Raw genomic sequence first — 12517 nt, 5'->3', positions numbered from 1 at the left:
AAAAGCGTGCTAATAGGAAATATATGTAGGAATAGGGTTACCCACATTTTCCCTCCGAGCTAGGTTAACCCCGAATGCTAAATGAACTGGTTAGGGTTAATCATCTCATGTTTAACAATATCACCTATAATTACATCTGAGGAAGGCGTGGCCACTACATCTGCCTTTCCAAATGCAAAATTTGTTACCTGCGAACTTATAAAGGCTAATTTATTGTTTCAGCCACCAGGAACTGTAACACAGAATAATTTAAGAGTTCACTCAGCTTCCAATTACCCTCAAATTTAGGAGCGATTTGGACACAATTCAGTTCGCTGAGGCCTTCTCTAGTACTGTGGTGTCTTTTCCTGGTACCTCACCCACCTACACGTTTTAACAAATGGTTAGAAATTGTGTTTTTTTCAATATTCCATTTTACTCACTGTGATTAACGCTTGCATTAGTAATTGCACAATTCCCCGGCTATATATGTTCTTTAATCCAGATTTATAGAGGAGCATATGTTCACAATCCTTCATACCATCTGCCTCACTATAATAGCAACATATCCAGTTGGACATTGCGTTTACACATTTTGATTACAATTATTTTCTTGTTTTCCTTTTATCCCTCCACCATCACATACGTTCCTCAGCCTGAGTCCCATAAAACAAATGGAAATATGATTCCAGGCATTGCTTGATTTTATTCTTAAGGGTGTGTTGTCTTTCTGAGGAATGTAACAAAGTTGTATTGAACTACCATCAGCTCTCATGTCTTTCCTGCTTTAACAGTCCAAACAACCGGGTGCCCTCAGAGGCCAAATGCAGAAACCAGGGGTGGATGTGGTTACTTTGTACACTACTGAAGAACAAAAGGTTGGCTCTTCTGGACGTGTCACATCCAAAGATGAAAAAGAGTGTGTGGGTGCAAATGTAGGATGTTGGGCAATGTGAGCTCCCCATCACAAACTCTCACTGTCCGGTCTCTAATATTACCCTTGCAATCAAACTATATTTTCAGTGTTTCTACTTTTTTTTAGCAATAAAGCCCCATCGTATGACTACCCCAAGAGTTTATTTACTACATAGTTCATGATAAAGGGCATACCCACCACAAGAAATCTGTATCAAGTAAGTTCAGGTGGTCACTGTGTATACAGAACAAGTCACTCGGGAAGCATGGTGTCACTCTTTCACACCCAGGGAGCTACGCACACCACTTACTCACTGCTGTCTTTGTGCCCACACTCTGAGAAAACTAAACCACGGTGCAATACAAGTGGGTCATGGTGGGACCTTCTTTGCATGAATTATCTGTATTGGACAAGTTGGACCTCAGAGATTTCCCCCACTTCCTCCTCTTGGTGTAACTATGTTGGACTGCCTTTTCCATCAGCTAAGGAGTCTATTCTGGTTAGAACAGAGAGGTGCCTTTCTGGTGGCCAAGCTACTGTCTAAAGCCTCCCCTGTAGCTACTCCTGGTTGCACGTATAGTCCAGAGCTTCGTAATACCACTTCTCAGTCAGGAGTCCTGCTCTGAAGTAGCAGCCAAAGATCTAGTCTGACCATCCTTAATCAGTAAAAGTGGAGTGAAATATCTGCCAGGCGAATCATCGCTTAATGCCTAAAGCTATCTTGTCCAACGCTTGGTGCCACTGTAGCCTATCCAGGGGAGCACCCGCATGGAATCACACAGTGGAGGGTGATGTGAGCTCCTTTAACTAAAGCTGCAGTACCAACCTGAATCTGCAGAATGCACACCCTCCTAAATCAGAATCAGACACCTGTGACCTGGAGCAGCATTCAAACAGCCTGACAACTCACGTTTGTCCTCAAAATGCAAATCTGGTAAAGGTTAGCCTTCACACCACTCTTGTTGTTGTTAAAAATCCTGTGATTCTGTAAACCAAAGATATCTTTATTCTCGAATTTAAGCTCATGCTTCTGGAATGTTTGTCTGTAAATTGGTATATACTCTAGGTAGCTATATACTGTATCTAAGATTTAGTGTGTGTGTAGCAGAGGAGCACTACAGTGCTGCCCTGATAGGATTCGTCAAGGTGTGTAGTTGTACAGTAGGCAATTCCATTATAAACATGACCGTCGAGAATGGTGATATGGTAAAAATTGCTCTTTTGCAATCTTCTGATAATAATTACATATAACTCATGCAGAAAGACCCACTTTGCAGTTTCCTAAAGAAGATGAAGGACTAAAGGCCAAGAGAACTTTGTCGCCTCTCTTTCCCTTAATGCCTATCTGGTACTCATGAAAGTAAATCAGAGTACGTCTATCACTGTACCCCAGGCTCAGCATTTAGTGTTAGGAAGAACTTCTGCTCTTAAGTGACTACTCAACTCATTGAGCCTCCTTTATAACATTTGTGGTCAAACACACCTGATAGTTGATGTTTTAGGAATAACTTTACAAATAGCTCTTGCTAGTTTTAGTAAGTGGTTGTGGCTATTTTTGGTCACTATTTATATTCACTTTGCAGTTTCACGTTTTAAACGAAAGTTGTGAAAAGACAGTACTACGATCTATCTTCAGCGTCAAAGAACATATGATGTTAATTCCTGTGCATCACCAGGGCTAAGGTGCATGCAGTGTCAAATATGTTACCGCTATGATTTTAGGAAAATGGCATAATACTTGTACTAAGATTGGATCTTGACTGGCGGCATCTAGCAACCTACAGTTGTCCTTATAGAATTTGCTTATTATGCTCCGTGAGATGCAGAGGACATTGCTTCTGTGAGAAGGTAGACCATGATTCATCACAGTTATAGGCTGGCTGACGGGCAAGTTTAGCTCAAGTCAAACTGCTATTTCAGCTGCAGAGAGTCTGGGGTGTCCATAGTGCTGAACAGCATCTCTTGCTAAGACTAATGTCATTCGTCACCCTGAAACTGTGGAAATCACGTTGCAGACCACGGGGGAGCTAATCCCCCAGTCATTGCGGCTTAGAGCTGCCGTGACAAGGCAGGCAAGGCTTCCCAGCCAATACAATGTCTTCCTTTGACATTCTTAAATTTCAGACTTGCATTATGTTAGGCTATATAACTTGCTAGTGCACTCCATGTCTGGCTAATACACCTTGAGTGCTTGGCTATGAAGTTAGTTTGGTTGTGGCCCTTAGTGATTTGTTGGCTTGAGCGTTATATTATTGAGCTGACCATGTATGTACAGATCACTGAAAGCCATACATTTTAGTTTAAGTTTTTATTTTATCCATCAGTGAGGTGCTTTGGTTGTATGTATTGCGATGCCTTTATGGCAATTGAACTTCTGATGCAACGAGGATAACATTTCACTTCATTAGAAGGATTCTGAGTTGCTGGTGGTAGGCAGCATTTTCTAGGAAACCTTGAGATGTGTCATTACCACAAAACAGTCTGAAAGGCATACACGAGCCAGGGTGTTCATTCGCCGAGTCCGTGTATTCATTCACAGCACTGGATCTGCTACGCTAAACTGTCCCTTCGGGGAAAGCCCACAAAACCATTTTCTCTAATGCAGATATGTGAAGTTTGTATTAATATGCCATTCAAGAACGACACAAGCCATCTAATGACATGGAGGTCACATCTCGATGTGACAAATAGCTGTAACATTTTGGCAGGTGGACGTAGATAGATTGTCATGTGCTCACAAAGCGGAGCAATAATTGGGAAACATTATTCGGTGTTCCCAAAAAACACAGGAACCCTGAACAATTAGATTGCCATAATATAGCGTGGGCGAACAACGCTGCTGTAAAACGAGCGATGAAAAGCATGATCAATCAATGGCAAAACTTTGACAACCATGGTGGATCATTGAAAATAAAAGTGGGGGACCTGTCCCCAGCATGTTAACGTGTCACTGCTCACGCCAGCCAAAATAATTAGCTTTATTTCATTGTAATCCCTTTAGAGAATGGCTCCTGACTTCTCATGTTTTAAAACCAATCAAGTTTTTAGAGATTTATTGGATAAAAAGTCTAGAACAGACGTTGCCCAGTGTTGTAATGCTCTGCATATTGTGTTGTCTTTGAATGATTTTTTCCGACATTGTTTTATCGCTGTGCGTGAAGATAGTAACATTTAATATGCACACCCTCACTTGGAATGGCTCACAAAATTATGACCCCGGTGCAAACCCCTGTTTGCTCAGTGTTTGCAATTATAGGTTATGCAGACTTTAAAACACTTGATAATTACTGGGTGTGATAAAGTATGTGTGAGAAATTGGGTTGTGCCATGACCTGGGTGACGGCCCTGGTCAAGCAGCAACTAAACTTTTTGTCTTTTTGTCACAAGCAAACCCCAAATTAACCTTTTGTCACAAGCAAACCCCAAATTAACCTGTACTCAACCTCTGGTAGCCTCACGTGGAGCAGTCAGGCTTAAGTTGGAGACAGTGTGTTAAGTATTTGTGCAACACTTCAAACAGTAAAACAGTGAAAACATCACACAAAATGAATCCTACACCAGGTTAGAAAAACAGAACTAAGGTTGATAAATAAAACAAACAAAATGACAAAAATCCAAAAAGTTGAACATGAGTTATGAATTTTCAAAGAATAAACTGTAAAACAGTGTTTAGAAGCAAGTAGCACCAAACAGTGATATCTGGTCCTGCTGGACTGTGACAAAGTCAAAAGTTTAGTCTCACCCAGCTAGGCCCACTGAACCAAAGTACATTAAATTCTTGTTGCGGAGCATTGCGTGGATCCAAAACAAAGATGTGTTGTGCAGCCGAGGTGATGCGTCGGTTCTGGGATGAGACAAGGCTGCGGTGTGAGGTCCTGTTGCATCATTGTTGAGGATCCCATCAATGGCAATTGCGATGCAGAAGCCGGTGTGGGGAATATGTTGCACAGCCGAGGCAATGCGTCAGTTCTGATGAGCACTGAGGCTGCGGTGTGGAGCTGTAGCGTCGTGATTGTTGAGTCTGCCGTTGACGAGAAAGAGAGAGGGGACTGTCACAGGCCTAATCGCAGTCTGGTAGCCACCATTGCAAGTCTGTTGCAGTCTCCTTCTTAATCTGGATCAGGTTGAAAGGATTTCCCTGGTGTTGTGCCTACTGGGACTACAGGTCCCACTACAGAGCCCTCATATGGCAATGAGTGTGCTTCACCAGCAGAATGCAACAAATCATCAGACCCAGCAGTTTCAGAGTCAATCTCACCGAGATCCAGGACTGAAGTTGAAACATTGCGATCATAGCCTAATGTCCTGGACTCCCCGCTTTGGAGGATAGGCACAGAATTGCACCATGCCCATAACGGCTCCCATCAAAGGATCATGTGAGAAGGAGTCAGGTGTGACTTCAGTATGTTGATAGTGAACACCAGCGAATGCAGAAGTTCTACCATAGCCTGGAGGTGGATAACAACTGCATGTGGCTGGCCTGCTTCCAGCAGACAGCCATCGAGGTAGGGAAATATTGCAACTTCCGACCTCCGCAGTTGTGTAGTTATAACTGCCATCACCTTTGTGAATACCCAAGGGGCACTGCAAACTGAAAATACTCCTGTCTCACAGTAAACTGCAAGTATACCAATGGACCTGCAGGATGGGGATATGAAAATAGGCGTTCTGCAGGTTCAATGCCACCATCCAGTTTCTAGGGTCTAACACAGGACCTGAGCAAGTGTTAGCATCTTGAATTTCTACTTTTTAGGAAAGCATTGAGAGGGCACAGATCAAAGGTGAGTCAGACGCCTCCATTTTTCTTAGGGACCAGAAAGTAGCAGAAATAGCCACAATAATCTACTTCTGATTTTGGCACCCTCCTGATGGCTTCTTTGGTCAAAAGAGTCTGCACTTCCTGGCGCAACAAGGAGAGGTGGTCCTCTATCAGAGGATCTGAGGATGGTGGCAGGGAGGGTGGGGTTTCAGTTGTGGACGGGCGTAACCCTACCAGACAATTTGAAGAACCCACTTGTCCAAAGTTATGGTTTGCCACTGGAGAAGGTGCCTGATTCTGTCTCCAGCACGGTGCCTATGGTAGTGTGAGGGCATACTAAAGGAGTTTGGATGCTGCCAGGTGATTGGCAGATTGGGCAGAGGTCTGGCATTGGTTCCCATGGGACTTAAGGAAGCAGTGTTTGTGGCTTCACAAAGGATGAGAAGCCTGTTGCTGTGGTGGCTCTGCCTAAAGGAGCACATCTAATAGCCCCAACCATAGCTAAGAAAGGGGCAAAAGGAAGAGTGAGGCTGACATGGGGCAATGGCAAGCCCCAACAACTGGACAGTGACCTTACTCTCCTTTAAGTGCTGAAGCAATGAATCAGCTTTTTCCGCCCAACAGGCAAGTGCCTTTTAACAGCATATCCATAAGGGATTTCTGGACATCCCCCAAAAAGCCAGCTGGCCTCAGCCACGTGTGGGAGGTGGAATGCCATAGATGAAGCAATTAACCTGACCTTAGAGTCTGCCATGTCCAACCTGCATCTGATAGCAAACTTTGCTGTGTCCCTGCCATTGGCAATAGCCTTGTTCCGGATGACGTTGACTCCTCCGAAAACATAGCCAGCACTTGCGCAACTGAGTCCTACGGTGGATATATTGACTGAAAAGACATGTGGTGAAGGCTGGCAAAACAGAAAATCCTTTTCCCAAAGGTATCCAGCCTCTTGGATTCCCTATCTGGTGGAGTTTTAGGGACCATGCCGGGATTTACTCTGGCTGTTGAGGCCTTCACCACCAGGCTCCCAGGGGTGTGATGCTAGATGAGGAAACCTGGGTTTCCAGGAGTGGGGTGGTGGCGACTTGCAATCATCCAGTGCATTGGGATGCCTGTACAGGGCTTGGCCCAGGCACTGAGCAGGACATCAGAGAGGGCTTCAATGAAGCGCTTCAGGGGTTCTGAGTGGGGTACCACTGGCTAACGTACCTCTGTGAAGATATTGGCCTTGATCTCCACAGAGGGCAATTGGAGGTTGAGGACATCAGCTGGCCTCCTCACCCCTATAGCAAAGGAATCCCCTTCCTCTGTAGCTGCACTAGGGGGAGATACCATGCCTCTGTCTGGTGAGGTGTCCAGGCCACTGGAATGCACCAGCACCTCATACCAGTTGTCGTCATCTGATTGGGCCAGAGGGTCTTAATGGGGATCAGGGTAATCATAAGGATCCTTTGATCCACCCCAGCCAAACTCCCAACAATGTCTGTCAAGGAAGGAATATATTATATACTACACAGGGTAACCCATCTGAAATCCAATGGATCGGGGTATAAATATATTACAAAACAACATTGATCCAATCGGAAAAGCCGCTCAATGTCAATTCCTCATACAGCATACATACAAAGACCACAATTACAAAAACGTCACAATATATCTTCCTTAATCCATAACATATTTTTTAATCATTAATTAAATTACATTTCCTACCATATAAAAACCAAACAAGAAGGACAGAACAAAGTGCAATAATTGATAAAATGCTCGTGATTTGAGAAAGTTGACACCAATTTACCACATATCCAATAATACATAAAATTTCAAAAGACCGTTGGTTAACCATTCCTCCAAATTGATTCAGTGGTTTCTTCTGTCGGGGTTCAAATCCCCAATTTTAGTCCTCCACTGAATTTAATAACCAATCCAGGTGACGTTTCGATCCCACAACAGTTCTATGGCCTATTCAAAGCTCCAAACGGGGGGGTCTCCTCAGGACTAATTTGGTAGGAAACATCTAAAATCGGTACCTCTTTCCGAACCAAATTTTCCCTTAATACGTCCCCGAATCTCTTCAGTCATCACGTACATACATCTAATCATCCAATCCTAATCCTCAATTTGCTTGAGGTCGAATTTTCTTATGCTTCCTTATTATTTTGGTCTCTGGTTCCTTCCAAGTAGATATGTGGAATTAATTTTTGATTATCATGCCTCAACTCCCCATGTCACGATGTACTTCGGACGCGGCTCCCTTTCATAAGAGCTCAAACGGGAAAATTTGGTTTGGAAAGAGCGTCATTTGTAAAGGAGGTAGCATGTCTTCCTTCCAAGAACTCTTAGCACAGTCACTGTTGTACTCTAGGGCACAGGGCCCCATGCACCCGTTGGCCACATGAGGTTTTAAAATATGCATTCTGCATGAACCACCTCAGCGTTCACTGGCTCAGCATGTACTCGATCACCTGTCTGTGGTAAACAGAAGAGGCATTTTTAAACACCCCAATCTAATTTGTTCCACTGGTGATTCATTGCATTAAGCTGTGCAGACAACGATGCAGAACACAAAATTAAGAGGTGAAACTGAGTTTAAACCTCAATACGATACTTTTCGAGGTGATATACAAGAACGGATCTCTCATCACGTTGGCCAGAAGTGAAGAGGTTGTGGCTCAATATAAATAATTTTTTGAGACGGTACCTAGGGATGTTGCGGAATGGCATAAGATGTCACAGAAACTACTGGAGAACATTTGCCAAGAGCACCAGTCACAGCTCACTTATACTACGCTCATTAGACCTCTTCCAAGACATATCTGTTTGGAAGTCTCAGAACTCATCAGACTGAGATCTTTGGGTGATACACTTTCTTCCTAGGTACATCAGCCTCATTTTTATGAAAGCCCTACCAACAGTGGCCAGATGTCAGTGTATGAACGCAGCCTGCATTTATAGACCGAGTTCTATTCAGTAGTAGGTACCCTGACTTTGCTGAAAAGTCCCTTAACGTGGTTATTTGATGGTGTATCTAGAATGATCACAAATACTTGAGTGCTGTGTTGGAGAGTGACACTATGCGCAGTTGTTCATACCCCAGCTCTAGTTTACAATCAGAGAGAAGCCCTGGATGTTCTATAGGCATGTTAAACAGTGGCATTTTTCATTAGCGCAGAAGTAAACCTTGGCTTGCACTCCGTACAGGTCAGCTAGTGCAATAGCGAACTGTGTTTGTTATTCTTACCCTAGTGAATCAGAGAAAACCATCTTAGTCCCCAAACTATGAGGTCGCTATATGTTCCACATCATCCATTGTATTTGCACCTCTTACATCTGCATCAAATACACATTACCACAAAAGTAATCTTTATTTAAAGGCTTCACCTTTTGGTGGTGGTAGTTTCTGCAGTATTATTTGTCAGATGTAGAAGAACCAAGGTGGGGTTGGAAGGATGTGGAGGTGATTAGTAGTGGACTGGACGAAATTGCGTACAGCAATGGTTTACCTATATGTTGACATAAAGTGAAGACCCCAAAGATGTAATTTGTCCTAATGCATCCTTCATACATTTGAACCCGGCTGTTTATTTGTTTATTTTGCAGGACTGAGTGCAGCAACTGTGAGGTGGGAGAGCAGTGTGGTGTAATTATGCACGGTAATGCTGTCACATTTTGTGAACCCTATGGCCCAAGAGAATTGGTAAGTTGTTTGCTAATTTCCTTAATTTGTGGACAGCAGTTTCTGCATCTGCCCCTTTAGATGTGATTGAAAAGAACACATTAGAGATGATATTCTGTGGTGCTCTTTATCTAGAACACCGTTGTGTTCGGTGGGTATTTTGACAGTATGTAGAAAGATTCTGTTAGCACTGAAAGGGATCACTATTTGTGCTTAGATTATCGTAATCACAATGGCACTGTGTAGTGATAAGACTTCTGGTTACTCATGTTATCTGTAAGGACCACAATAAAGAATGACATAAATGCTGATAATCAAGACTAGGCATATTGTAGGATATTGGTTAAAGTTCCAAAGTGCAATTGTATCACTCAGAAGCGATAAATAAATGTCTTCTTTTCTCCACACTGTATCATGGGAAACACATGAGGTATACAAAAAGAAGCACATTCCCCCTTCTTCTTTCTGTACAGGGTAGTTTCACAATGAGTTAATTGTGTACACAATGCTCTTGTTCTCACTCGATAAAGGATTGCCAAATTGCTATTTGTTGATGATGTTGTTTCTCGTCTCTAGAACACAAAGGCTTTACCGAACCTCAGAGACCAGATGATAAATTAATCTAGGACTAAATATGTAGTATGTAACCACCATAAGTTATTTAGACTAAATATACATTAAAATAGCTCTCCACAATATAGGGTCCTATATTTTGACTATTGTGTCAGGTATGGTGATAACACCTGACTGACTTAGAAAGTAGACAAAAGCACCCTACTCTTCTATCACCTGAAAAATATGTGCTTTAGTTGTAAATATGCATAAATCCCAAACATAGGTGGTAGTGAGTGGTATTTGATTACATAGTGTGATGCTTCTGGGTGCTTAGATTAGCCCCTAACATCCATGCTTGTTTGGGAATGGTGTGATCTGGATTGTTTGTTTGCTTTCAATCAATCAGTCAATCAAAGATTTCTAGAGCACACTACTCACCCGTAAGGGTCTCAAAGCTCTGTTGGGTGGGGGGGCAATTGGTCCTCTATGCTTCAGTTGAAGAGCCAGGTCTTAAGGTCCTTCCTGAATTGAGGTAATGATGGTGCCTGCCCGAGGTGAAGAGGCAAGGTGTTCCAGCTCTTTGCCGCGAGGTAGGTGAAGGATCTTCCTCCAGCTGAGGTCTTCTGTAGGTGGGGTACGATGGCTAGTGCCTGTTGAGTAAAGAGGTCTGGAAGGGATTAGAAGGTGATGAGGTGGTTCAGGTAGGTGGGTCCTAGGTCATGGAGAGCCTTGTATGCTTGTATGAGGAGTTTGAAGTTGATCCTCATCTCGAAGGGGAGCCAGTGGAGGTCTCTCAGGTGTCTGGTGATGTGTTCACAGCGAGGGGCATTCAGGATGAGTCTGGTGGAGGTATTCTGGATGTGCTGTTGTTTCTTCAAATTCTTCTGGGTGTTGCCGGCATAGAGGGCGGTGCCATAGTCGACACTGCTGGTGACCAGGGCATGGGTTACGATCACGCGGCAGTCATTTGGGATCCATTTAAAGATCTTCCGGAGAAGTCAGAGTGTGGGGAAACAGGAGGATGTGACAGAGTTGACCTGGCGGGTCATGGCAAGAGATGAATCCAGGATGAATCCGAGGTTGTATGCGTGGTTTGTTGGGGTGGGGGTGTTACCAGTGTAGCAGGCCACCAGGAGTCATCTCAGACTGATGTGGAGGGTCCAAGGATGAGGAACTCGGTCTTGTCTGAGGTGAGCTTGAAGCAGCTTTCCTTCATCCAGGCGGCGATGGCTTCCATCCCATTGTGGAAGTTCCTCTTGGCAGTTGTAGGGTTTTCGGTCAGTGAGATGATCAGCTGGGTGCCGTCAGCGTAGGAGACGATGTTCAGTCAGTGGCTTCTGACGATGGATGCAAGCAAGACCATGTAGATGTTGAACAGTGTGGGGCTCAGGGAGGAGCCCTGGGGCACTCCGCAGCTGAGCTCCATAGGTTCCGACAGGTATGACAGGAGTCTGGCTCTCTGTGTTCTACCGGTCAGAAGGGAGCGTATCCACTGCACGGCCTTGCCATGGATGCCAACTGCATGGAGCCAGAAGCAGAGGGTGTGATGAGAGACAGTGTCAAAGATGGCCGATAGGTCAAGTAGGATGAGGGCTGCTGTTTGGCCATTGTTGAGGAGCGAGCAGGTGTCATCTGTGGTGGTGAGGAGGGCGGTCTTTGCTTTGGTGTGGCTACCCAGGACAGTTGGTGAATATCTAGATTGAGCAGGGTGTGCTTACCTGTTCCGTTCCTGGTGGAATGCCATACTACCTTCTACTTATCAATCTAGTGCTAGACGTGTTACCTCTTTATTCAATGTTGAGAAGGTGCAGTCTCCAGTGTAATTATACAGTATGCAGTGACTTCTATGATTGCAACACTAGCAATGAGGATAGGATACAAACCCATGCTTGTTTGTTAAGTATGGGTTTTAAGGAGTTGTAGAAACCTGGCTGTAAAATGGAATGTTTTCATGAATAATTTGTTGAAGATTGCTGCTTGTACCCCCATCCTACTGCTGCATCTGGAGCTGGGCTTCAAAGCATTGAGTCTGTGGGTCCCGAATCATAAAGTTAAATTTAGTTTTAAATGTAAGTTTATGACCAAATTTACCTATTTTACACCTGCCAGAGTCTCAAGATTTTCTGGCAGGCATAAACCAATTTACTACTGCGGAGATTTCTACCATGAGTGCATTGTTTCTCCAAATGTACTTCCAATGTATTATTAACCTTGGAATTTTGTGAACGCCACAAATATGGACATTTGTGGGCATTCTTTTTTTCTCCAGGCTAGGGCTGGTAAAGATTTCTTTCTACAATGGGAAAGGAAATTGACCATGGCCCGATTTGGTGGGGGTGTATGGGAAGGGCTTTCTCCCTGAGGAAAATTATTCTTAAATGAAGAAAAAATATATAGTATACATTTGCTCAAAGAATCCTATTTCCCTCTGTGGAGTTTTCTGGAGACCTCCGTACAGTGGGAATAGAATCCCAAAAGAAATATCCAATGACCTTCCCAGAAATATGCCTGGAAACCTGCACCTGTTGCAACTCTGTGAACATTTATAAATTTCTTAAAGTCCAAAAAATACATCAAGGTGAAGGCAGAGATCTCTGCCTGAATTTTTCTGACTTTCTTTGTCAATGAAGCCCTA

The 12517-nt window shown here is 43.7% G+C and overlaps 1 protein-coding gene across 1 annotated transcript in view; it reads left to right on the top strand.

Annotated features, from left to right (window-relative positions):
- The window catches only part of RELN (reelin), a 1304886-nt gene that overhangs the window by 536876 nt on the left and 755493 nt on the right, over window positions 1-12517 (top strand). Inside the window, exon 7 of the mRNA XM_069229640.1 lies at window positions 9252-9348. Coding sequence (XP_069085741.1) covers window positions 9252-9348 — 97 coding nt within the window. The remainder of the gene's footprint in view (window positions 1-9251; window positions 9349-12517) is intronic.

This window comes from Pleurodeles waltl, chromosome 4_1, assembly GCF_031143425.1.
Source record: "Pleurodeles waltl isolate 20211129_DDA chromosome 4_1, aPleWal1.hap1.20221129, whole genome shotgun sequence".
Lineage (NCBI taxonomy): Eukaryota > Metazoa > Chordata > Amphibia > Caudata > Salamandridae > Pleurodeles > Pleurodeles waltl.
The sequence above is the reverse complement of the archived record's forward strand: the minus strand, read 5'-3'. Positions and strand labels throughout refer to the sequence as shown.